Here is a 27,098-nt window from a genome sequence, read left to right as displayed (position 1 = left end):
GCACTAGAAAATTACGAAAAAACAAGGTTCGGGTTTACCTTTGCCGATTCCGACCTCGGGGACGCGCTCGGGACGTCTGACAATGGGGGGGTAGGCAAAATCTCGGCCCAATTCGGAGACTTTTCCAGTGCAGTGCATGCGGCGAATTTATGAACCGGTCAAGCGTCGAATTTCGCGAATTGAGAATACCTACGAAGCCCAGAACACGGGGGTTAGTACATAAATTTTTCAGAATTTTCTAAGCTCATTTAATGCTCGGAAAAACACTGCGAAGTTCCGTGGGACCCACCGAAAAACATTGTCGAAAAATTTTGAAATTAATATCCCGCGAAGCTCTCGTCGAGTGGAGCGTGCTGGTAGCCTCGGTTTTCTCGTGGGATTCACGGTTTTCGAGAAATCTAGCCCAAAAGTCGAAATGGGCGAAAATCTTCCCGAGCAAAAATCGGACAATCCGCTCGATGGATTTCGGCGTTCTTGGTGTCTATGGAAAGCTCTCGCCGAGTAGATGATTTTAGACACAAGACCCGGTCCAATCGGTGGCCGGATCGGCCGGATTTGGTCGGAGAAACTAGAGCGGCAGCGCGCGAGGAGGAGGAGAGAGAAAGAAAGAGAAAGAGAGAGGCGGGAGAAGAAAAAGGAAAGGGGCGGTTCGATTCGACCGGTCCGATCGGTCGGTTCGATTCGGTCGGTTCGATTCGAAATACAAAATTTTGAATTTTTACTCTGCCTCGGGACCGAAAACGAGGTCCAAAAATTCTGAAAAAATTCCAGAAAATTCAGAAAAATACGTAGACTCCAAATATATTTTTAGTTTTGCCACGTGGTCTTTAAATTAATTTTTTTAAAATCATCAAAGTTTATATTTTCGGAAAATCGAACCCGATTTTTAAAATCCGAAAAATCTCAAAAAAATTCCTAAAATTTAAATAAAATTTAAATAAAAAAAATACTCATAATTAATAAAATTTTGGGGTGTTACATAGGTGATCATGCATGTGGATTGAGGAATGAGGGGGCCGGCGGCCTTCTTCCCACTGCACCTAAAAAGCAACCCACAACAACTTTAGAAGCTTTTCTCTTGGAATCTAAAACTTTATAAGGGCTAATTATTAAATAAATAAAATAAATCCAATCCTTCTAAGAATTCTTATCTTCCCTTTAAAGAACTCCACACATTCTTGATCCCTAATTAAATTTATTAATTTAAAATTTGAGAAATTTTAAAGAATGCATGTAGATAGAGCCTGACTAGAAACTACATTTGTTATTATTAATAAATATCAATATTGTCATCAGATTGGAGATTTAATGAGCCATCTCATCGGCTAATAGCATGTTGTTATTGAATAATTATTAAATTAGTCTATGATGCAGTAGTTTGAAGATTTAAATTTTAATTATCAATTAATTTTAATTTAATAATATTAAAATTATTTTCAATTCAAATTTTAATCGAAGTCATTTATTTACTTTAAGATTTAATAAATTTTTAATTTATATTTTTTAAGAATATTTTTAAAAATAGCTATAGTAACAATCACTATAGCTTTTCAAATAAAAGGACAAATTATAGGAAAATATTATAATTGATAAACTTGTGCTTACTCTTGCATTACATCATTTTACAAGCAATAAAATAGGCGGCAGAAAGGACAATGATTTAGGTATACAAAAAAGACACTTAATTATTAAATAAGAGTCAAATAACTCAAATCAAAAAGGATTTTTTTTTTTAATCTTCAATTAATAAAATAGATATACAATATTTATAATTAATAATATCAGTATTAATAAAATTACAATTTAATTTTATAAAATAAAGTAAATCTCTTAAATTACTAATTAAAATCTCTTTATGACTCATAAATAAATTATATTAATTTAAAAGATTATATCAATAATAATTTAAAATTAATAGATATTTTAATAAAAATATGAAAATAACATTTAAAAATAGTAAATTCAATATTAAAAAATGGATATAAATTTATTAAAATAAATTAAGGGTAATTAAAAAAAGTTGATAGGGTGAAATGAAGAATTCAGTTAAGAAGATATAATTAAAAATTAGGTCTCCAATTGGAAACAATAATTGTGAGTTGGTCCGCAATCTAATCAAGCATTATTTACTATCATATTCATTCGTGAACTACATCATTTTTTTTTTCTTATTTAATTAATTAATTATTTATAATTTCGCATGCCCTGTATTTTATGATGCAAATTTTGACTTTTGAGGAGCAAAATTCCAACTAACAACTAGCTACTGATTGATTTAATTTATTAGTTTGCAATTTGGTAAATATAAGATAGTTCAGTTGAAAATCTTTTATTTTGATAAACCTTATCTGTGGTAGCAGGTGGGATATCTTATTTTGATATTTTATATAATTTTGGCTGAGAAAAGCAACTTTTCGATCTCCACTAAGCCTTCATGTGTTATATTAAATTCTATTGATTACATTATTAGTGATCAAAGTTTCAAAATAAATAATTTTATCATATGAGTATATAAAAAGATAATTGATCGAGAGGAAATTTTTTAATAAGGGCATTTTGATTTAAAAATGTTATTATATAAATTTTGTATGACGAGACTTCTTGCCCTCGTTGTGGTGCAAATGGTGAATCAATCTCCCATATTTCCCTCCATTATAGGTCATCATGGTTGGTTTGCTGTTGGGTTGTTAATTGGTGGGCGGTCCAGTATTGCATTCCTGATTTAGTGTCTTCGTTGGTGATTGAATGGAAGTCACTGGCCTTCAGAAATTTCCAAAATCGCTTTTGATCACAATCTCTTATGCGATAATTTGGTATCTTTGGAATCTTTAGTAACAAAATTGTGTCTACTGCGAATACTTATTGTTTGACTTACATCGCATTGCAGTGTGGATAAAAGCAAATAATGTTGATTTTCCTTATATAGGTCTAAGCTTGCTTCTCTCTTCTTCGCAATCAGGTGTTGGACTAGTTCTAAGAAGCAATGCCCAAGTGTTTTTTTAGTCTCCACCAGTTTTTAATTGGATTAAGTGGAATGTAGATGGATCTTCCTTTGGGAAACCTGGACCAAATGTGATTGGAGACGTTCTTTGAGATCATTTTGGAAATTTCATTTGCATTTTCTCTTGTTATGTAGCTGTTGAAGATTCAAATGCTGTTGAACTACTTGCTATTGATAAAGCTCTGTTATTACTGTCTTCTAGGCTTGATATAGTCCATTGCATCAGGCATTGTTCTAAAATCAGATTCATCAGTGGCATTAGCATGGATTTCTTCATTTGATTTGGCTCTGTGGCTCCTTGGAGGTACTATTAATGCTATTGCCTGCAATATTAAGTTGTTTCCTTTCTTCACCTCAAGCATACCCTTGAAGAGGCTAATTGGTTTGCGGATTCATTGGCAAAACAAGGGTTGCAGCATTGAGCAAATCTCATTGCTTGGCTATAATCATTATTTGCTATGTCCAATTCTGTAGTTTTTGCTTTTTTGTACTGTTCATGGTTGGATTATTTTATGTGTCTTTAGTGCTATTTTTTAGCTTCTTCTGCTCTTTTTTTAGGCTTCATGTGCTGTTTATGGCTAGGTTTTTTAATGCGCCTGCTGCTTTATTTTTATCTTGTCTTGGTTAGTTGCCATATGCTATTTTGCTCTTTGTTGAGTGGACCTCCTCACTCTTATTCCTTTTTTGTGGCTTGATTGTTCTTGGATTTAGCAGTTTTGGTTTTGCATGTCCTCTTGCCCAGATTTTTTCACTTAGCATATTAGATTATAGGTTAGGTGTAATGGAGCATACTTATTGATCTAGATTTAGTTAGATTTGTTCATACTAAATTTTTTCTGATTTTAATTCTAATAATATTATTTACTTAAAAAAAATATAAATTTTGTAGACTTCATTTCAAATTCTATCAAATTTGATAGGAATTAATTTTAGTTGTGACTACAAAAATTGAATTCTACTTCTTTTTTATTTTTATAAAACTAAACACATAAAACATGAGATTCAATTACATTCCATAAAATTTTACAAAATGAAATTGAACACACATATATATATATATATATTCTATTAACGGATTTAGAAATTATATAATGAAGCTAAAAAAAAAATTTGTTAATTTTTGAAATTATTTCTAAATAATATCTCTGTCGTATGTGATTTGATATTTTAATTTAGAAGGGAAGCATTGATACGCTTCCGTGTAGAAATTGCTGAGCATGGAAGAATTCATTTGCGTGAATGTTGAGATTAATGAGATTAATGACCGAGTGATCGATGCTGCCCACATAAATTGTATGACAACTTACAGAGATGCCAATCCCATAACCATAAAAAGATAAGACTTACTTTTCAGTCTTAAATTATAAATTACTTTTTATTTTAAAATAATAATTTATTTATTAATTCATTAATACTTAAAAAAAATAAAATTCATTAGTTTAATAAAAAAAATTTAATAATATAAATTATTTAATTTTATTGAAATAATATAAGTAAAAGAAATTTATTATTTTATTAATTAATTTAATGTATTTTTTTAAACTATGTGAAAATAGAGATAAATATATTTTTATAATATATTTTTTGAGTTATATCGAGTTATTCTCAAGATTTTAATTGAATAAAAATAAAAGTATATATCATACAATATATAAATTATGCAATATTTAATTTATCCATATTTTACCATTGCCATTCTTAGTATAGAAATAGAAATAGAAGTAATTAACCTAGATAAAAAAAAAAAAATATTGATATGCAGAACTAATACCAAAGCTTGATGGATGTCCACCTAAGTGACTTAGCAGAGAGCTTTCCAGTGAGGATTGTTTCTCTTTTCAAGTAATTTATATGAAGGAATTGTACGTTAAAGAACGGGAACACATAAGTTAGGTTTGGAAATTAAAGCAAGAGTACTGATTAGAGAGGTGACCCCCGATCAGACAAAAGCCGCAAATTACAAGAAGACATGGTCGTCCTAGCCTAGTGGGTATAGCAATTGTTTTGGATTAGACCACTTAGCTCACCCTTCATTGGCAAATGACACCACTTGATAGACATGATAATTGAGAATTGTCAACTTGGAGAGGCAGTGTCAGCTTCGTTTATATATAATCGAGATAGCGTATGGTTCATTTTTTCATGACTAAAGAGTGAACAAAAAGGACAGAATTAGAAATGTAGCTTAATGCAACCCGCACCCAATCAATGCTTAAGCTAGCTTTCAAGATTAGATAAATAGCTAATTGCTTGTCACCTGAGACCATGCACTTAAAGTTAAGGATCAATGACAAGCAGCTGGATAGAGTTTGTTTATTCCCAGAAATGTCATCAAACTGGAAAAGAAATGAGCCAATTGTTTTTCTCTGACATAATAGAAGCTTTATATATATAGACAAGAATAAACTGTAAATATTAGTTTTAAAATCTTGATCTTAAGAATCGTCATTATAGAATAATAGAAGTGGACATAGTGGTAGAAACCTTCAACAGCTAACATTTGCTACTAATTAAAAGTGCCCCTTGAGGCTAGCCCTTCGAAGAAACAGGCTAAATCTATGGGTGAAATTAAATAAGATATACACTTTAGAAGTAGATGTTATATGTATTCTGTAAACGGTGACGATAGAATGATAATTCAAAAAAAAAAAAGCAGGATTATGGACATCCACCAGAGAGGATGTGCAAAACTTGATCCCAAAATTCTCACAGCCACTTTTCAGTTTACCTAAAAGGTTCCTTTAATTAGCTTTCTGGTAAAGTTTAAGGTGTCAGAAATCTTCATCTGAATATATCATTAACTACTTATCAGTAATTAAATATATGTATTGTTAGTGCGATTAAGTAGTTGCCATGCTAAATAATGATCTCACCCTCAGACCCACCTTTTCACAGTAAAAGCATGGTATAAACATGCACCGTTACAGATTTGCATGGAATTATATTCCAATGTTGTCCTTACGAAATACTACAACAAACCCTTTCTCCCAAATTTTGAATCTGTCCCAAATGTGGATGAGAATCACTTATATGTATACAATCATATCAACATCATAATATATATATATATTTGCACGTAATAAACTCTGTAAGGGGTTAAAGTTTAGTGTGGAATGTCTCTTCCAAGTCTTTCTCTCTTCCAAGTCTTTCTTTTGATCTCTTACTTTTTTTAAAAAAATTTAAATTTTATAAAAATGTACTTTTTTTTGTCAATTTTTATATTTAATATAAAATGATTCTTTTTAACTTAAAACAATTTATTTCAAAAGAAATAAAATTTTATAAATAATTTCTGTTATATGCAATTAGTATATATTATTGTATGTTTATTATTTTTTTCTTTAATTCAAATTTAAGTCTTAAATTCATTTATTTTTTTAAGTAAAAAAAAATATTAAAACCTCAAAAAAAAAAAAAAACTGGGCGCGGCTATACGGCTAGTTTTTTTTTAGCACTAAGGGTAATTTGGACATATCAAATTGACCAAATTGCCTCTTATTTATTTATTTATTTATATATATATATATATATATATATATATATATATATATATATATATATATATTTTTTTTTTTTTTAAAGCCTTTCTTGCAAAAGCTCAAAAGCACATAAAGCTGGTAGTTGCATCACTGTTTTTGTCTCACAATTCTTCTCCTTCTTTCCAGCCTAAGTCCTTTTCCTCTAAGGAAATAAATCCATAACTTGCTTCACAAATAAAAATCAGCATAATCTAGCAAGCCACATTCTCATCTTCATCATTTTTATTTATTTTAAAAAAATTTTAAAGATTCAGTACTACAAGCTCAAGGACAAGGCCATGTTTTCATTTTTTAATTTATATCATATTTGACTTTATTATTATTGAATTAATAATTCAAGAGTCAAATATTAATCTCCCGTTTATCTTATTATGTAAAAAATTTAAGTTAATTTTTTATAGGCGAGATTGTATGATTTTTTTTAAAATTATTTTGCAAAATATTCTACCTTTTTTCATGTTTCTGAGATGTAAAAAGCTGCAATTTTCGTAGAAAAAAAGAGTTTTTTAAAGATTAGGCCAACCGTTACGGTATTGTTTTCAATCCCTATCTCTCTCTTTCTCTGTCAGTTGTTTGTTTTATACTGCGCTTGAAAAGAGGCATCACTTATTTGCTTAGTCACCGCACACTACCTGCCTCATTCACGCATAGTCCTTCTATTTCCGGCTCTCTGAAAAAATCTTTCTGATTCTTTCTCTCGCTTTTGCTCCTTTATAGCCTCATTTCTCTGTAGCTGCTGTGTCTTCTTGCATTTCTGTGCTCTTTCAGGTCATGTAACACGATCTTTTCTCATCTGCTTTTCAAAGTTCTTGTATTGATGCTCCCAAGGATTTCTTCTCGATAATGTGATATTGGTTTCGGTGTTCTTGTTGCTTATTTTTTCTGGTTTATTAATGCCCACTTGCTCAAAAGTGTTGTAAATCAATCTTGTTCTGATTTCAATCATGGCTTTTCGTTAAATCGTCTCGTCAAGCTATCTGTGTGTTTTTTTTTTCGTGGTTTCTTTTGAATTCTGTTAATGCCTATTAGCTTCAGATTGTTTTGAACGGTTGAAAATGTTGTCTGTGACAATGGGTTTTCGTTAATTTGGTGCTTTCTTCTTTTAGTCTCAGTACTCTTGAGCTCGACCACTATTTTTGCTGTTTTTACAATTTATTACAGTAACATGTAATTTGAATCCATCAGCTGCGTGTTTTCTTTTATGTTATTGTGCTTTTTGGCGGGACTTAGTTGACAAATAGAAAGCCTTGCATGATAATGAAGTAAAAATTAGTTTTAATGGATCTTAATTTCATTGAAGTCAAAGGCTAGTAAGATCTAAGCACATGGAGAGTATCTGTTCTTTCCGGTAATTTAGAATCTTCTATTTCATCATGGATTCTGTTCGCTAATATCCTTGATTCTTAAGTGACACATGGAATTTAAGTGATTTGATTCATTGCTAAACAATTCTTTTCCCTCACAGAAAATATACCGAAATAATTCTTTATATATTCCTTCAAATGCAAAATTATTCAACTTATACATTTACCTCAGAACTTTATACTATAAAAGTGATTAGTTTGGGATTATATTCCTGTTCTTCTTACTGGTCCTTCTGCCTATAGATTCTTATTCTTACCTTCACCTATGCAAGCTTAGTTACCATATTGGCCTCTCGAGTACTTAAAATTCCGGTTAGAGTTGTTTGTTGTGTGTTTTAGTTAGTTGTTTGTGAACAAGAATTCAAAGACATACATAACTCATTCTCCAAAACTTGGAGCCATCATGGAGGAAACATTTGTTCCTTTCCGTGGTATAAAAAATGATCTCAAAGGAAGGCTTTTGTGCTACAAACAAGACTGGACTGGTGGCTTCCGTGCCGGTATCAGGTTTGTGAATCCTTTTGGTCATCTTTAGTGGCAAATGTGTGCCCCATTGTTGCAAGACATTCTGATTTTATTGACCACTATTTTAATAGTTATGTCAATTATAAGGACACCGTTTGCAGATATTTCTTTCAAATTTGTCTCATCAAAGTTATCATCATTGTTTCTTTCATTTAGGATCCTAGCTCCAACAACATATATCTTCTTTGCTTCAGCAATTCCAGTCATATCTTTTGGGGAACAGCTAGAGAGAAATACAGGTAGGACAGCTTCTATTATTGCTACTATCCTGTTATTAAGTACTTCAATGGTCATCTGCTAAGACTTACTTTTTTTTTTTTTAACACGTTGCAGATGGAACTTTAACTGCAGTGCAAACTCTTGCATCAACAGCACTTTGTGGCATCATCCATTCAATTGTTGGAGGACAGCCCCTGCTCATACTGGGAGTTGCTGAGCCAACTGTTTTGATGTACACATTTATGTTCAACTTTGTAAAGGACAGGAAGGATTTGGGGCAAAGGCTTTTCTTGGCCTGGGCTGGATGGTATTTAATTGGACAATCTTACTTAGCCAATATTCACAGGATGGTTTACTGGTGATTTTAAAGTATTTTCTTCACTTCAATTGGTTCTCAGGGTTTGCGTATGGACAGCCTTGTTGCTTTTCTTACTGGCAGTATTGGGTGCCTGCTCTATAATCAACAGATTCACACGTGTTGCTGGTGAATTGTTTGGTCTGCTTATTGCAATGCTCTTTATGCAGCAGGCCATAAGGGTGAGTAGTAGTACTCACATCAACTCAACTCCACTTAGCCTTAATATGGATCCATTTCAATTATGAGCGTTCAAATTTGTTTGAATAGTTGTAAAAATGAAATTTCAGGGCAATTTTGTTTTCTTCAGTAATTCTAAAGGCAGTATTAGATTCAATAAATCAGGATTTCTTTTTCTAAAAGCACCATGCTAAAAGCATAATATCAACTGAACCTGGTCCTTTCATCATATATTCAATTTATATATTTGATCCTATAGGGAGTCGTGGAGGAGTTTGGCATACCCCAGAGGGAAAATCCTAATCAGATTGCACTCCAACCTTCTTGGCGTTTTGGCAATGGAATGTTTGCATTGGTTCTGTCTTTTGGCCTTCTTTGGACTGCACTTAGGAGTCGTAAAGCTAGGTCCTGGCGTTATGGGACAGGTATTGGACATTGCATTGGAATTCCTATACGGCTGGTTTAGATGAGATTAAGAAAAAAAAAAAAAAAAAACCTTCGTTGCATGTTGTGGGTTGTAGTTCTATAGCAATGTCATCCTTAACTATGCAATTCTGATTTTGTGGTTCAGTTGCCTGTTCTTTTCTATAATTGGATAATCACCTTTATTTGGTTTCCAAGTGTAAGGAAAAACTTCACTGTCAGCTATATATTTCATTGGCTTTGACTTGATGCTTTTATATTTTTTTTTCAAGGTTGGCTACGAGGATTTATTGCAGATTATGGAGTTCCACTTATGGTGCTTGTATGGACTGCAATATCATACATACCAGTTAAAAATGTTCCAAGAGGGATACCAAGGCGGCTTTTCAGTCCAAATCCATGGTCTCCTGGTGCATACTCAAACTGGACAGTTATCAAGGTGAATAATAGAGTGCAAATGTGTGACTTCCTAAACATTGGACTTGCGTTAGTTGGGCGAAAGAGAGCTTGATCTGTATATTTCTTTTAAGGCTTGGAATGGTAATCGTACTTGTCATTTATGCAGGAAATGACTGATGTGCCTGCTTTATACATAGTTGGAGCATTTATTCCTGCAACCATGATTGCTGTCCTTTACTACTTTGATCACAGTGTTGCATCTCAACTTGCCCAACAAAAGGAGTTCAATTTGAAGAAACCATCTTCCTATCATTATGACCTTCTACTGTTGGGAGCTTTGGTATGCTGTTGCTCTGAAATATAAATTATTCTCATAATCTCAAGATAATTCTATTAGATGGTCCAATCATAAGCAGAATTGAATCTAGTGACTTCCTCAGTTTTCATGGTGAATTTTCCCTAAACAGGTTATCTTATGTGGTCTCATTGGCATCCCCCCATCAAATGGTGTAATTCCACAATCTCCAATGCATACTAAAAGCTTAGTTACATTGAAGCATCAGGTAATAGTCAATCCACATGTTTTAAAATTTATACAAAATATTTTCTAAAGTCAGTGCTTTGTTTCTATTCATTTCTTTTTTCTAGAGCTAAATGCTTTTGTTGGGAATATATAAGTGTGAAATTCCCATATCGGAAAAAGATGGGATGAGTGAGAGATATATAAGTGGGAAGGATCCGTAGACTCATTGCCTTAAGGTTTTGGGTTGGATATGGTGTCAAGCCCATGAGTGTGTTCTTTCATAAAACCCATTAAGAAGGATTCTCCCTAGGTGCTTTGGGCTCTCTAAATCTCTAACAAGTGGTATCAGAGCCTTGGTTTAGCAAGGAACGAGTATAAAATTGGTGATCAGTGATTCTCGTGATGCTCTTACACGTGTACGAAAGAGTTAGGTGACTCCTGGTAGGCCCAATGGAGTAGGAAGCCACTATTCTGGAAAAGAGCAGAAAGATGGAGTGGGACTCCAATGGAGTAGGAAGCCACTATTCTGGAGAAGAGCAGAAAGATGGAGTGGGAATTCTTGGTACACGTGATGGTAGAATACGTGATGGCTCTGCCATGTCTCTTAGAGGTGCATACTTGAGTGGGTTTGGTGGAGTAATTGGGCCTCTAGGTGACACCGTAATACTTGAGTTAAGAAAAAAGGCTTTCGTTTGAGGGGGAGCAGGCCCAGTAAGCCCAATGTAGAATAAATTCACACTTGAGGGGGAGATTGTTGGGAATATATAAGTGTGGATCGGAAAAAGATGGGAAGGATTCATAGACTTATTACCTCGAGGTTTTGGGTTGGAGATGGTGTCAAGCCCATGAGTGTATTCTTTCATAAAAACCCATCAAGAAGGATTCTCCCTAGGTGCTTTGGGCTCCCCAGATCTCTAACAGCTTTGATTGTGAGACCGAGAGAAAATATCTTGCCTTTTCCATTTGCATTGTTGGCTGGGAAGCAGTGCCTATGTTCAACCATTCTGCAAACCCCTATAAGATTTATAGCCATAGATTTTAAATTTGAATTTTGGGAGGCCAAATACCAATGTTGTGGTCCAAAAATCAAGCTTAATGGCCATTTAATAACTCTCCTATATATGCTTGGCCACCCTACTCGTGTTTGAACTCTATTCTGTTTGTTGATGTTTTCTTTGACATTTTTTAAATGTCTCTGTTTTAATATTATATACAAGCCGTTGGTTTTTATTATCTTTGATTCTTTTCTTTTGAGCAGCTTTTGCGAAATAAGCTCGTGTCAACAGTCCGAAAAAGTATAAGCAAAAATGCAAACCTGGGTCAATTGTACCGAAACATGCAAGAAGCCTACAATGAAATGCAGACTCCTTTAGTATATCAAATGCCACCTGCCCTGGTAATTTATTTAACCTGCTTATGAGTGTGATATGCTTAGCAATAATTTTATCTTCCTCTTTTCCCCGCACTTTTACTTATACAGGGACTGAAAGAGCTTAAAGAATCAACTATCCAACTGGCCTCAAGTGCTGGATATATTGATGCCCCTGTGGATGAGACTGTTTTTGATGTTGATAAAGATCTAGATGATCTTTTACCAGTTGAAGTCAAAGAACAACGCCTCAGCAATCTGCTTCAGGCAATGATGGTTGGTGGTTGTGTTGCCGCTATGCCTCTCCTGAAGAAGATCCCAACTTCAGTTCTTTGGGGATACTTTGCTTTTATGGCCATTGAAAGCTTGCCAGGAAATCAATTTTGGGAGAGAACATTATTGCTTTTTACAGCTCCAAGTCGAAGATACAAGTAAGTTTATGCTCATACTCCTAGCCATAATTCCTCTTATTTTTTAACTCTTCTATAATCTTAAATCTTCCACTTTATTCTTGTTTTCCATTGTTATTTTAGTATCATCTTCATGTATATTTTGGTTTCATGTGCTAATTTCTGAGAGGAAAGAAAGGGAATTAATTAAAACATTTAAATTTTTATAACCAAATTATGATCTCGTTATTAAGTAGATAGTTAATTATTTGTTATGGTTGTTCCTGGATGAATTGAACATCTAATTCTCAGTTTCTACCTTCCAGGGTGTTGGAGGAGTGCCATGCAACTTTTATTGAGACGGTGCCCTTCAAAACAATTGCTATTTTCACCTTGTTCCAGATAGGTTACCTGCTTGTGTGCTTTGGCATAACATGGATCCCAATAGCTGGGTTGCTTTTCCCACTGTTGATCATGCTTCTGGTCCCTGTACGACAGTATCTGCTTCCTAAATTTTTCAAAGGAGCGCATCTTCAAGATTTGGATGCAGCAGAATATGAGGAAGCTCCTGCTGTGTCTTACAACATGACTTTTGAAGTAAGTCATTCAGTAGGATCGCATAAGGATCAAGTTAATGCAAAAGCTGTTTCTCCTGAGTGCTATTTGATGGGATAAGCTAATTAAAATGGATCTGGTTTTTGCCACATCCGATTGAATGTTTAATCAAGAAGTGCTATCACTTTAGAGGGACTAAACTAAGATGGTACTTGGGTAGAGTTCATCATAGTGTTTAATATAGGGATCCATGCCTCTAAATGTTTGTCTGAATTAGGATAACGTTCATTCTTAAGCTTTGATCTTTAATCTGTGACATTCTGTGCATCTGACAGGATCAGGATCCTCAAGCAAGAGCATCTAACATTGATGGAGGGGAAATTCTTGATGAAATTATCACAAGAAGCCGAGGTGAGATCCGCCGTACACAAAGCCCTAAAGTGACAAGTTCCACTCCAGGTTCATTGCGTGATATAAAACCTGCATCTAGTCCACATCTGTCACAGAAGGCATACAGTCCGCGTGTTAGTGAACTGAGGACAGAATGGAGTCCCCAGTCTAATGGAAAGGGAGTTGAAATAAAGCGAACTCCTAGTCCGGGCCTGTCTACCCTTGGTCAAAGCAGTCGTGGTTCATCTTCAAGCTAAAGCCTTTAATACATAATTCTGGTGAGTTTAGTTGTCAATGTGCTCGAGAGGTCTTAAACTAAAGAGTATGTAAATGAGTGTTATATGTTTAGGTGTGTTTTGTCTTCTTGGTTCTGAAAATAGGATGTTGGTCAGTGCTTATTGCTTTGTATGTCCCAGATAGTTTTCTGGGCTGAGGACATATTGGTGTTAATGAAATATGTGCATTACGCTGAGAGAAAGAAATCCCACATTGGGAACTAAGTGGCCAAGAAAATGGGAAATAGATTAAGCAATTTAATAAACTTTACTTTGTATCCAACAATCTGCAAGAAAATGCAACTATTGTCTTATTCCAAAATGTCAAAAGTGATCAATGCACTTCGGAATAGTGCATATGAATGTAAAATTTGAAGATATAATACTTGTTTTCCTGCTTGCTCCTTCAAAAATTCCCTTTTTTTTTTTTTTTTTTTAGAAAATGAGCAACTTCTAGCTTTCTGAGCCTCTGGTTTGAGAAATTAATGTTCCTCTAAGATTGGCAACCTTTCATTCAGTGCATCTTGTAAGGACTTCGTTTGCTGGAAATGTTCCGCCTCCCTCAACCCATGTGTCATTTGGCTAACTCAGCTAACTCAACAGAAAGGTTTAGACCTATGTATTTTCTCAACCCCATGTTATCAATCAGACTCCCTTACCTCTCAATCTAAGATTTAAAAGCTACCAAGAAACATGATTAGTTCAAGAATCGATTCACACTTGTTATGCATCAGATGTTTATATGAAGCACACCAAAGGAATTCTGATTTTCATGGTTCCAAGCAAAACCTAAGTAAAATAACCAGGTACATGTTCGGCATGTCTCAGACTCCTGTGTCTGTAGCTTTGATTTGCTTTCATTTTACTAGTTATTGTATGATGTTAAAAATCACAAGACTAGTACAAAGCTTGCAGTAAGAGCTCGTGAAGCAGATGAGAGTAAAAATTCACAGCATGTCATCTAGCAGCACCAGAAAGGAACAGGTGCATAGTGTCTATCCTTGCATCTCAGCAACATCTTTACAGTTGACAGGCACCCTTTTCTAGAAAAAAGGTACTCTTAGGGGAAGCAGTTGTTCTGACAAGTGACACTGATGATGTTCATGTCAGGCTTCCACTAATGGTTCTGGAATGGTGAGAGGAATATCTTCAGGTAAATATCGCTATTAAGGGGAGCAATCCACTTTTGATTTGACTGTCCTTGCCTTGTACAGAAGCTAATGGGAGTAGCCTATAATTAGGTGGGAGCTGCCTTGTCCTTCGGCTCCTAACTGATAACATTTTATAATCCTGGATTTGATCATTTCACATATATATTATTGCGTGACTATTTTTTTTTATTTAGGATTTTTATAATCTTTTTTTTTTCAAATTGATAACTTTTCAATTCTTATCTCTGTTGTTGCTGGTTACTTTGATTATCTTGTTAGAGCATTTCCAGTATACACTATAATTTTAATATGTGTGCATACGGGTCACTACATCAGCATAGATCATTCAGATGGATGCGAAGAGGATTGCCCAAGACTCACTCAGTGACTAGCAATAAAGTAGGGTGCATTTGCTAGTGCAAAGCGTACAATTTCCTCCACTATCTCTACTCCAAGAGGCAGAGGGCCCAAATGGGGATTCTTCTAATCTTTGAAATATTTGCTTGCTTTAAGCAAGTCATGCTCATAGAAATTGATGACCACTTGCTGCCCTCCGCCTGAGATCCTGCTTGGACAAAGATTTTGTTTTTCAAGCTGATTTGAAAGTAATTAATGGACACTTCATCAAAGGGATAGATTCCATATCCATATATGTCAATATCAGCAGGAGATAAGAAAATAAATGTTAAGCATCCATTAAAAACTCTGAGCGGAAGTAGATAGTATCCGTTGGCCTCAAATTTGGTCTGAATTAGGTTTTGAAAGTGCCTTGTGTTTGTTAAGGAGTACGGCTTTGTTAGGTCTTCTTTTTTTTTGTTAAAAAAAAAAAATTTTTTTCCTCATAGCATCAGGTCAAGAACTATGCTGTTGGGGATAGTCAACATATAATCTTCCTCCATCCCCATGTTTAAATGCTGAATCTCCAGGATGAAATCTCTAAGTTTAACAATTGGATTGGATAGCCAATTATCTTTAGCTTTGTGTTATTAGAGTTTGTGTTTTCAGAAACTATGCAGAAGAACTTATTCTGAAAGGTGCTGCGGCTTGCAGGGTCCATGTATAATATGTTAGACAAAAAAACCTCAAACATAGATAGAACCTTTTTTTTTTTTCTGAAGAAGTTGATTCACTGTAGATCTTTTGACTAACATAACAATGCAGGTGGCTGATTAAGAGTTATCTGCCGCTTCCCACGTCGAGCAGATGACAGTGGGAAGTGAATTAATTTTAAAATAAAATTTTATTTGATATTTTATAAAAATAAAATATAGCTCAAGGTTGGCATGGGAGTTGGGCTTTCGTAAGGTTAATGTGGAGCTGGATTCTCAAGTATCTTTGGGCTTGATTACTGGAAGCCCAGTTTGAACCTGTTGGGCTTCTAACAAATTAAATATCTAAACTAAATTTATTATTTAGCTCAATTATTATGATACTTAATTTGGATTATTTTATTAAAATAATTACACAACAAAATCACACAGAATAGAATACAAACCGGTGCGTTTTCCACGAGTGGAGAGAGCCAGAGAGATGGAGTGCACAGGATGCGAAAACGGTGCGTTCAAGATACGCCACCCACCAACCCAAATACCCAGCCTCTCCGCTATCAATTTCTTGAGGCTGTAATATCACTCCGTCTCTTCTTTGCAGGATAGTCGGAGTACGGAAAGCAGTGAGTAAAAGAGAGAAATGAGGCCACAGATCGTGTTATTTGGAGATTCGATAACAGAGCAGTCCTTTAGATCAGGTAGTTGGGGTGCTTCTCTTGCTGACACTTACTCCCGCAAGGTACCCATTTTCACCTTCCATATCCAAAGCTCTTAACTTTCCTCTCTCTCCTTTCCTAGTTCTTGAATCTACCTTTTGCTCAATTTTAACTTGCTTTTATCATTCTTGATCTATAATGGTAGGCCGATGTGTTGGTTCGTGGCTACGGTGGTTACAACACTCGATGGGCTCTGTTCTTGCTGCATCACCTTTTTCCTATTGTGAGTTCTATATTTTTGTTTTTTGGGTTTTTTCATTTTGTGTCAATGTTGCATCATGGAATGCTAAGTGGGCTTGTTGGTTTTTTTTTTTTTTTGGCATTGATATCGGTAGGACTCCACAAAACCTCCAGTTGCTGTCACAATATTCTTTGGGGCTAACGATGCAGCTTTAAAAGGGAGAACTAGTGATAGGCAACATGTTCCTGTGGAGGAATACAAGGAGAATCTAAGGAAAATTGTTCAGCATTTGAAGGTTTTGTCCACTTCATATATATATTTTTTCAAGCTTTATTCATGCTTAAGCAAATTTTTTTAGTCCATAGTGTTCCGTTAATCTTTCATGTTTACCGTTTAGTTAGATGCTGTGCTTGATTTTAACATATGATCTGGTTCACATCCCATAATCTGTAAAGTTGCAATAAGTGTAGTGAACAATGAACAGTGTAAGATGGCCTGGTGGAAGAGTGTTCTAGGGATTGCTTCAGTTGAGACAATTCTCAAGTATTTGAAGGATTACCCTGCAGATTTACTGACAGAATCTTACTTAAATTTGATTAGAGCATTATAATAACAGCATTGATAACAGATCTCGACAATATATGATGTATACAAAACAAATAGACATCTCCTGGAAAGTGGACAGCTGCTGCCTCTGCCTCCAACTTGCCTGTACTTTTGGTCCTGGCTCACAATCAGCACAACAGATGACCTTGCTTGTTTCATACCAATTACCAAACATTTTGCGTAAACTTTTATGCAAATTAAGAACTCCTAATCCTACTGTTCTCAGTTCCTATGCGCTTGTAGTAATTCTTTGAATTGGTAATCGTAGCAGCATAACTATAAATCTAGTATATTAGAACCCATAAGATCTTGGCACTTTTCATATCTAGAAATGCATTTGCCAAAGTTGAATAGCAAGAATAACCAGTATATTATTATTATTATTATTATTATTATTATTATTATTATTATTATTATTATTATTATTATTCCCAATAATGATTCATGAATATCCTGTCATATTTACTGGTGAATTTGTACACAAATTTCTGCTAGCTGGACACTTGGTTCCTAGTCCCAGTCCCTAGTCCTATACTTTTTCTAATGAAACAGTCACATTTGTAACTGAAATATGCATTCCTTCAGTGAATATGAGTAGACATATAGTCAACTGATGAACCCATTTCTGATTCTATTTGTGAACTTGGTTGTAGGAGTGCTCGCCCACCATATTAATTGTGCTTATTACTCCACCACCTATTGATGAAGAAGGGCGCAAACAGTATGCCAAGTATGATACTCTATTCTTTCTTATTATACTGACAGACATAGCATGCAGAACATAGAAAAACAAACACAAACACAAACGCAAAACACAGATATACACAAGTAGTAAGTGAATTTGGCAACTTGAGTGCTGTCATTGCAAGTGGTTATTGGTTAGGGTTTCTTTTGTCCCTTGTATTTCAACCAAAAATATTAAAATTTGATATATTGTTTTTAGTAAGCTACTGCACATATTAGAATATGAATTTGCATAAAAAGTAGAATGGTGTGACATATTTTTTGGAATTGTATTGAGAAGATTCAAGATTTTTTTATTTGGTGTTGAGAATTTTAATAACAATTTATTTAATTTTCATTTTGCATTATTAGTTAATTCAGATTTCTTTTCATTTGTTATAAAAAAAAATGGGTGAATTTTGCTGGAAAATTTTATACTGCTGAGCAGCAGGTCTAATGGTCAAAGGTTGAGTGGGAGGGAGGGGAGAGTGATAGTGATTCTCCTATTTGTTTCTTGCAAATGCTTCTCATAACTAAGTATATTGCTGAGATAAGCCCATTTTGCTTAGTTCGTCGTTGTTCTCCATAATATAACAGTTAAGTGTTTGAATACATCAATGATAATGTTCTGCAGATCTGTTTATGGTGACAAAGCTATGGAACTGCCAGAAAGGACAAATGAAATGGCTGGAGTTTATGCAAGGCAATGTGTTGAGTTAGCAAAGGACTTGGGAATTTGCTCCATTGATATATGGTACAAGATGCAGGAAACAGAGGGTTGGCAGAAAAAATTTCTGAGGTTTGTGATATAAAATGGCTTCTATTCAAGAAATACATGAGTAGCTCAGTTGGTTCCTAGTTAAATTAAAATCTTAGCTGGTTGCAAGGACTAAATAGCATGTTAATTACAGTGATGGCTTGCACTTGACACCAGAAGGTAATGCGGTAGTCTATCAAGAGGTTGTAAGAGTGTTCAATGATGCACAGCTCTCTGCTGAAGAAATGCCGTATGATTTCCCTCACCACTCAAAAATTGATGGAAAGAACCCTGAAAAAGCTTTCAAGCAACAATGCGTATAGCACTGCAATGTTGTCATTTTTATTCTTTAATAATGAATCCATTGGATCAAACCAAGAAGTATAGGCGTGCCTGCCATCCACACCAGAATAAATGGAGTTTTCTAAAAAAACCTACTAGTTGAGGAAGACCTGCCAAGGATAAGAGACATAGGGCTAAAGAGAGCCAAAAAAGGATCTGTCGTGTATAATTATCCTGCATAATCTCGAATGTTATAAGTTCTAGTGCATAGAACAAATGATATAAGGCAAAGCAAAAGTTTCTGGATTCATGGAGATATAGAAGAGCATAAGAGTTATCATGCTTGCATATGTAGTATCTTGATTTTTTTTCCCCTGATTATTTGAATATTGCTGCTTCACTGATTGTTCTACAGAAAGCATTTGGTCTTTCTGCTGTTGTGTAAGGATAAACTTTTTCTATCAGTATTGAAATTGAAGCCACCATTTCCTTTTTCCCTTATATGGAGTTTTTCTACTATTCCACATCTGTTCATGCCTGTAATTTACTGCTCATGTCTTGACTTTGAAATGTGTTAAAAACATTTCAGCAGCATGTGAAATGGATTGGTTGAACTGCAAATATGGTTTTCTATGACGTTCTTGGTTTAACCGAATGGAACTCCAAGAACTGCGTAGTCAATGCTAGGATTTTTCGGCTAAAACTTCTAGGTATTATATTGTTCTCTAGCAACCAATTCTAATTGCTAAGTTGATGCTTCAATTATGAAAAATATACATTTTTAGAAAATTACATATTGAAGTACAGCTAGATAATGAGCTTCAAAAAAAAAAAAAAAAAAAAAAAGCGAATATCTAAATCCTTAATTGATTGCATTGAAGTACAGCTGATAGTAAATGGAATGTCTAGCGTTACCTTGACCTCTCTATTACAACTTTAAGCATAACTAATGAAATTAAACAAGCTTTAATTGTGTTCATTTATCCCCCAACTTTGATTATAAATGAATTTGACACCAATGTGAACGGGAAATAGATCATTAATGTCAATTTGTAATTAATTTCAGTTTCAAATTACTAATTCTCATTTATTAGTAGTAAAATTCTTTAATGTTAGTATTTCTAAATAAATTAGCTTGCCTTTCTCTACTTGTTGCTCAAGCACTCCATTACTTCAAATACCAAGCAGTATACTAAAATATTATTATTATTATTATTATTATTATTATTATTATTATTATTATTATTATATAATTTGAAACCCTTCCACCTCCTTAACATAATTTAATCTCTGCCATTAAACCATAGGTTAAATTGTCATTTCAAGCCCTTGCTTTTGGGCACTTTTACAAAATCTTTGTTGTCCAAAAGGGTACTCCAAATCTGCTCTCTTGCACATAATAAGCAATATTTTATGTGGCATTTCTTGATTGGAAAAATAAATAGGCTTCTAACAACTTTACAAATTAAAATATAGCCAATAGTATCTTGCCACGTAAGCAGGCATAGCATATCCATCATAACAGGTAGGATTAGGATTTGTTTTCTGTCTACCAGTTGACTACCATATTAACATGTTGTTTCTCATTAATTTCTGTAAATTTGCCAAATAAACCTCCAAAAAGGGACAGTAATAAGAATTAGCACCCAAAGTTTTTAACTAGCTAGAGAAGCTTGATAGTCACTAGTGTTAAGCAATGCCAAGCGATATCAACCATTGGATCACAAATAATCAAAGATCGTGATCAACATAAATCCCTTCCCAACCTCACCTATTAAGAACACAAAGGTAGTAGCAAGCGACCTTCTAATACTCTCAACCATTAGGCCTCAAATCTTGTTTTGCTTTGTCTTTTTTGGAGCTTGATCACAAGCTCACAGAGAACCCTCTCACCCAATCAATGTCTTTATCTGATTTTTACTCAAATAAACCATCCGTGAAAGATGGGTTCCCCTTTGCGGTACCTTCATCATCATCAAAGGGCTTTCTTCAAGATTTTCACCATTTTGATCAGTTTCATGCAAATGGGTTGTCTTTAAATCCCATTTTTGGGGTCCAAAGTGGGTCTAATTTCGATTCTTTCGATGCTTTCCCATATGGATCTTCAACAAATATGGATTTCTATGATTATGAGTGCAAGCCATTTGCAGATATTAATGGTGGGCATGGTCAGGTCATGGACAATTTCCAAAGTGGAAGATACTTGAACTTCCCTCAGAATAATCCCGTAGATATGATGGGCTACAATCAGAGCAACATGTCCTCAAACTTCCAAGAAATGAAGCCTATAAATTTTGTGGTACCGGATGAAGTTTCAAGCATTACTGCTAATCATGAATACCACAAGAAAGTTGGTCTGAATAAGAATAGGGCACAGCCTTCTACAAGAAGAACGTGGAAAGGTCGCAAGAAGAACAATTTGGTGAAGGGGCAATGGACAATTGAGGAAGACAGGTATGGAAGATGTCATCCTAACACACACATATATATATGCATGTTGGTCCAATATTCATGCTTGGATTGGTTTCGACTTATGCATGTGTTCATAATTAAGTACAGGCTCTTGACTCAGCTGGTTGAACAGTATGGAGTGAGAAAATGGTCTCATATTGCTCAGATGCTACCTGGAAGGATTGGAAAGCAGTGTAGAGAGAGATGGCACAACCATCTAAGGCCTGATATCAAGGTGTTTTTTTTTTTTTAATTTTAAATTACGGTACTATAAATTTAGCTATTTTACGTAAGCCATCTTTCCGGTCCGATCAAAGATAAGCAGAATGCGATTTTTTCAGACATAGGTGTTCTTCAGACATGGCATGTAGTTGTATATTTCAAGTATTCTATGGGTTCATTATAATGATATAGAGAGGTTTGTTTCCTGTTTGAACTTATTCCCCAATCATATTATCTGCAGCTTTATACTCAAAAAGCAAGTAGAAACAAAATCTGTTAGGTGAAAGAATAATGGGTTTATCACCAACAAGAATCACGCATGCATGACATAGAAAAATGACTTGGCACATAGAGATTGGCATATAGAATAATATTGATGCCAGTTCATTTTTCTTGATATTTGTTTATTTCTTTTCCAGAAGGATATCTGGAGTGAAGATGAGGATAAGGTACTCATACAGGCTCATGCAGAAATAGGAAACAAATGGGCAGAAATAGCAAAGAGATTGCCAGGAAGAACTGAGAACTCAATCAAGAACCACTGGAATGCAACCAAAAGAAGGCAATACTCAAAAAGAAAATGTCGCTCGAAATACCCAAGAGGGTCTCTTCTTCAAGAATACATCAAGAGCTTGAACTTAGACCCAGTTCCTGGTAGATATCAGGGAACAATGAAATTGAAAGCAAAGGGTTCTGGGACTAATGATGCCACAGCAGTTAATACTAGTTCAATGAAGGCACCAAATCAGCTGCAGCCACAGGACTCGGATTTTTTCCAAAACAATAATAGATTGGTTCCAAATTGTTATGATTTCAATGAGGTCCCAGATTTTGACTTTGATGAGAAATTGTTTCAAGTGGGCTGCAGCTTTGACTCTCTTCTTGATGACATAGCGAATTATGATCATGTCGTTGATGAGAAAAGCTTTGAGATGGACGTAGCAGTTGAGGATGTGAGTCCATTATTCATGGATTTTGAAGTGAAGAAGGAGCTGGATTTGGTGGAGATGATCTCTCAAGCCAAAATGTAATTCTCTAAAAGCCACCCATTATATACATTTTGGGTAGATATCATCATCATCGTCGTCGTCATCATCATCATTATTATTATTATTATTATTATTATTATTATTATTATTATTATTATATGTTCTTCAAATCAAATATATATATAGAGAGAGAGAAAAGGGCATTCAAATTGAAAGAAATTTAAAAAAAAGAAAAGAAAATCTTGGTTGTTTTATTATATAATTATAAGAAACTTGGTATTAATATAGTTTTTTTACAAGGATTTTCTGTCGGTGCTTTATTTATTATCAATAAGAGAATTTTGTGAAGTAAATATTTACTCATAAATTAAAGCTTTTATGTTATAGATTTGTTCAAATTAATTGAGTTATAGAACTACCCAACATATTTATATCCTTACGAATCTGTCTATTAGTTTTTTGTTAATGGTTTCAATGATTCTAAATTTTAAAAATTAATATAATTTAATTAATAAAATTAAAATATAGAATATATTATAAAAAAAGAACATAAAATATAAACTATGTTTTACTATTAATATTCCTCTGGTCTGGTCTATTAGAATTATGACAAATTTTCCTTCATCAAACTAAATTCACATATGCTCTTTTTTTCTATATATGCATAAATTTTTTAATAAAAAAAATTAAATTTTTATATTTATAAAAAATTATTTTTAATGCCCTAAATGTATATTATAAATTTTTGAATATTTTTCTAATTAGTGCCAACTTAGTGGGTCGTTCTTACATGTTAGAATTAAATTAAAATATATTAATCATAATTACAATAACATTCATGCCATGAATAGAGAATATAACTCTTAAGATTAATTAGAAAATATATATTTATAAAGAAATGACGTTATGGACTTATTTTTTTTTATTTTTAAGAAGAATCTAGCCAGCTTGAGAAAATTATAATCCAATCAATGTTCAGTCAACCCAAAAAACTGTTGGATACCCCCCATAGGGAGAGCCATTGTTCTCCTCCCTATGTCATCGAATAAGCATAAAAACCATTGTTTCTGATTCACCGAGCAGACTAATTATTTGATATATTGAAAGAAAGTAGTAAAAATATTAATTTTTTTAAATATAAAAGTTAATTTTTTAAAAAGAAAAAAAATATATATATATATATATATATATAATGTAGTTGATTTATCAATAAGATTGAATCTTAGCTATAGATAATTTATTATTTAATTCATATAATTTGTTACTATTAACATTTTGATTATTATATTTAAAAAATAAATTATATAATTTGTTTAGCATTATGGTTAAAGATTTAAAATTATTTTTGAAGAAAAAAATCATTTTAGGTAATTTTAAAAAAATAATTTGAAAAAAATTATTTTATTATTCTTATTATTAAAACTTAACAAATTTAATTCTAAATTAATTTTTTTAGTGTTCTCTTATTAATATATTTAAAAAAAATTATTTTTTAACGGCAATTTTAATCATAGTACCAAATAGACTGCAGTCTTTCAATTTTTTATTTTTATTAAAAGTTTAAAACCTTTTATCCATTTTTTTATTATAGTATTTGAAATAAATTATTATTTGTTCATTAGATTTACAATTATTTATAGTTTCATTTTTCAGTTTTATAATTATTTATAATTTTTTCTCTATCTTTTTGTCTTTTTCCCTAATCTCTCTCCAACATTTCTGTTTCTCTCCCTCTCTTCCCATTTATATCTCTCCATTTTTCTCTCATTTATTTCTCTCTCATTAGAGATTTACAAAGACTGAGAAAAAAGAAAGAAATAGGGCAGAGAGAAACAGGAGGGAGAGAAACATAGGCATGCAGAGGGATAGAAATAGGAGTGAGGAAGAGACAAAAATAAGAGATGGAGAGTGTGACACTCATAATTTTTAAATTAATTATTTTATGAATAAATATTAATATTTTATTTTATTTAAATTTTAAGAAATTATTTGAAATTTTTCGAATTTTCGAAATCGGATTTGATTTTCTGAAAATATAAAATTTTGATGATTTAAAAAAAAATATTTATTTAAAGACCACGTGACAAAACTGAAAATATATTTAGACTTTACGAATTTTTTTAAGTTTTCTGAATTTTTTTTTGAAATTTTTGAACCTCATTTTTTATCTCAAGGCAAAGTAAAAATTCAATTTCAGGTATCCTGAATCAGGTGGAATCAAACCAGATGGAGTCGAATCAATCGAATCGGACCGATCATCTTCTTTTTCTTTTTCCTTCCCCCGCGCACCCCGACTGTAACAACCAGGAAAAAAAAATGATGGGATTTTGGCGTGTTTCCACTGTCACAGCCAGCTTTAAAAAAAAAAAAAAAAAAATTTCAAAAACGGGAGGAGGAACCCCCCCCCCCCAATTTCTCTTTTCTCTTTCTCATCCCCTCTCTTCTTCTTTTTTCTTTCTTCGGTGACCGGCCGGCGACCTCCCAAGCGGCTCCCCACCCGACCGGCGACCCTCCGCGACGGCGTAACCACCGGCAGCGGCAAGAGAGGAGAAGAGAGAAAACACGCCATGATGGCGCGGCTTTCCAGTGCGATTCCGGCTTCATTCGATATCCGATCGAGGCGATTCAGGTGGCTTTGGAAAGCTTGTTCCGAGAGCTTTCTTTTGATACCAATTTTGCAACAAATGGAGGTCGGATGAGTGAGATATGGAGGAGAGAAGTTTCGGGTTTTTCAAGCTTTTTCGTCAGATCTACGACGATCCGACCGTTGGATCGACGATCCTAGACCACCTATGGACTGAGGAAGAGGAGAGGAACATGGTGGTATGATCAAATCCGGCAAATGTCGCCGGCGGCCAGCGGCCGGCCATCGTGCGCGGTGGTTCCGGCGGTGGCTCCGGTGGGCTATGGAGATTATTCAACTTCCAGAGGCTTTCTCATAAATTTTTGGAATTTTTGAGACACAGATAAACTTCAGGTAAGACAATTTCTATTATTTCTCTGTCTGTGAAGCATAAATACAGTGTTTCTTAAACAGGAAAAATTGGAGAAAAATTCTAAGAAAAATATATGATGAAAGTAAAATTATTTGGAGATATTCTATGGTGTTTGTTGAATTTTTGAGTGATTGTAGAATATTTTTGAAAAATATAAATAGATTTTAGTTAGATTTTTAGCATATTGACATATAAGATTATTTGAAATTAAGATATTTAAATTTTATATGATTGGTTGAAGCTTGAGGGTGGAGGTTTAAATATGTGAATATTGAATTGGGTTGAATTAAGAATATGTTAGCTGTTGGAAACTTATGGAATTGAGTAAAATTCTTGAATAAAATATTCATGGGTGACTAGAAAATTATAATTCATTTTGCAATAGCCTTATAATATTATTAAGGACCGCAGGGTAAAATTTTAGAATTTGTAGAGCATGTTTGAGTGGATTTTTACAAAATGTTAATTATAGGGACTAAAACATAATTTTTAAGATTTTGAGTATTATCTGATTTGGAGGGCCTAGGAGGGGCCATGTGATATTGATGAGATGTGATTGTGGAAATTGAGAATCTAGAAGTGTTATTTGAGCCTTTTTGCAGGTTGGGTAGGTCCCAGGTATAGGGGAAACTCTGCCGGATTTTCGGTATGAATTAGGTTGTCTATTGCCTCTTTAGAGTTTTATCTTAACTTATTACTAATAAATTTATAATTTAATTATTAGGTGATCGAGGACAGCTATTTTTCTGCATCCAGCAGCCACAATAGTCATCGGTGTACTGTGAGTAAAATATTAATTTTAATTGTAATTTCGATATTATTATATGTTCAAGCATGCCCATGTATCACTTATATGCATATATTTATGTAGTTAAGCTCTAGGCACTATTTATGTTGCATTCATAACTGTTAAAGTGCTGTGGATGTTGTTGTGGTAATTTGGAGCAGTGTGTGTGCGTTGGCGTGCGTGTGATGTGGTGTTGGCTATGGATAGGACGGGTAGACACGGCTTGAGATCTTCATGGGACCGGTCCTTCGGGTAGACACGGCTTGAGTTCTTCGGGACCCCGATTTGGTTATTAAGTGGAAGTCCGAAATGAGTTCTTCACGCACAGGTTGGATTAAAGAGAGTCAGATAGGATCAGCTCCCATATATTATGATTGCTATTATTGGGTGTGTGAGTGCTCCAAATTACCTTTTTGCTGTTATGATGTGAAATTATTGCTGATGTTGCATTTCACTCTACAAGGTGCATTAGCTTTAGATAGCTATAGAGATTATGGTTAAAATTGATATTTTACTCTCTGAGTCGAACGCTCATTCCTGTTCAATATTTTTTCAGGCCACAGGAGGAGTTATTTTACAGAGCAACCTGTTTTCTTCCTCGCAGGTTTAACGTCGATTATTTAATTGTTTTATTATCTTTTCTAAATTTAAAATCTAAAACTCCGCATGTGTTAGTAATAGT

At 33.8% G+C, this 27,098-nt stretch overlaps 3 protein-coding genes and 1 long non-coding RNA gene across 6 annotated transcripts; all 4 read left to right on the top strand.

The window, feature by feature from the left end:
• Positions 1–7,028: 7,028 nt before the first annotated feature.
• LOC110642813 (probable boron transporter 2) lies at positions 7,029–13,713 on the top strand. Of its 2 annotated transcripts, none has more exons than XM_021794976.2 (12): positions 7,029–8,411; positions 8,586–8,668; positions 8,763–8,955; positions 9,047–9,185; positions 9,443–9,608; positions 9,879–10,045; positions 10,172–10,345; positions 10,473–10,568; positions 11,787–11,924; positions 12,009–12,328; positions 12,613–12,883; positions 13,177–13,713. In XM_021794976.2, exons 1-12 carry the CDS (start codon positions 8,308–8,310, stop codon positions 13,486–13,488), a joined length of 2,163 nt encoding a protein of 720 aa, XP_021650668.2. In that variant the 5' UTR covers positions 7,029–8,307; the 3' UTR covers positions 13,489–13,713. The 2 variants fall into 2 exon arrangements, with proteins under 2 accessions (XP_021650668.2, XP_021650670.2); XM_021794978.2 differs by having other exon boundaries at positions 7,033–7,308.
• Positions 13,714–16,176: 2,463 nt separating this feature from the next.
• LOC110642814 (GDSL esterase/lipase At5g62930) lies at positions 16,177–19,472 on the top strand. Of its 2 annotated transcripts, XM_021794979.2 has the most exons (6): positions 16,177–16,445; positions 16,568–16,645; positions 16,758–16,898; positions 17,863–17,939; positions 18,567–18,731; positions 18,844–19,472. In XM_021794979.2, the coding sequence occupies exons 1-6, from the start codon at positions 16,347–16,349 to the stop codon at positions 19,010–19,012; spliced, it is 729 nt and encodes a 242-aa protein (XP_021650671.2). In that variant the 5' UTR covers positions 16,177–16,346; the 3' UTR covers positions 19,013–19,472. The 2 variants fall into 2 exon arrangements, with proteins under 2 accessions (XP_021650671.2, XP_021650672.2); XM_021794980.2 differs by lacking the exon at positions 16,758–16,898 and having other exon boundaries at positions 16,271–16,445.
• A 1,297-nt stretch (positions 19,473–20,769) lies between these two features.
• On the top strand, positions 20,770–22,736 carry LOC110642815 (transcription factor MYB98-like). Its single transcript, XM_021794981.2, has 3 exons — positions 20,770–21,425; positions 21,531–21,657; positions 22,064–22,736. Exons 1-3 carry the CDS (start codon positions 20,872–20,874, stop codon positions 22,673–22,675), a joined length of 1,293 nt encoding a protein of 430 aa, XP_021650673.2. The 5' UTR covers positions 20,770–20,871; the 3' UTR covers positions 22,676–22,736.
• Positions 22,737–25,260: 2,524 nt separating this feature from the next.
• LOC131175573 (uncharacterized) lies at positions 25,261–27,098 on the top strand. Its single transcript, XR_009145751.1, has 3 exons — positions 25,261–25,610; positions 26,354–26,410; positions 26,973–27,098. It is a non-coding gene; the product is annotated as an uncharacterized LOC131175573 (long non-coding RNA).

This window comes from Hevea brasiliensis, chromosome 17 (genome assembly GCF_030052815.1).
Source record: "Hevea brasiliensis isolate MT/VB/25A 57/8 chromosome 17, ASM3005281v1, whole genome shotgun sequence".
NCBI lineage: Eukaryota > Viridiplantae > Streptophyta > Magnoliopsida > Malpighiales > Euphorbiaceae > Hevea > Hevea brasiliensis.
This window is presented reverse-complemented; position numbering and strand designations above follow the sequence as displayed.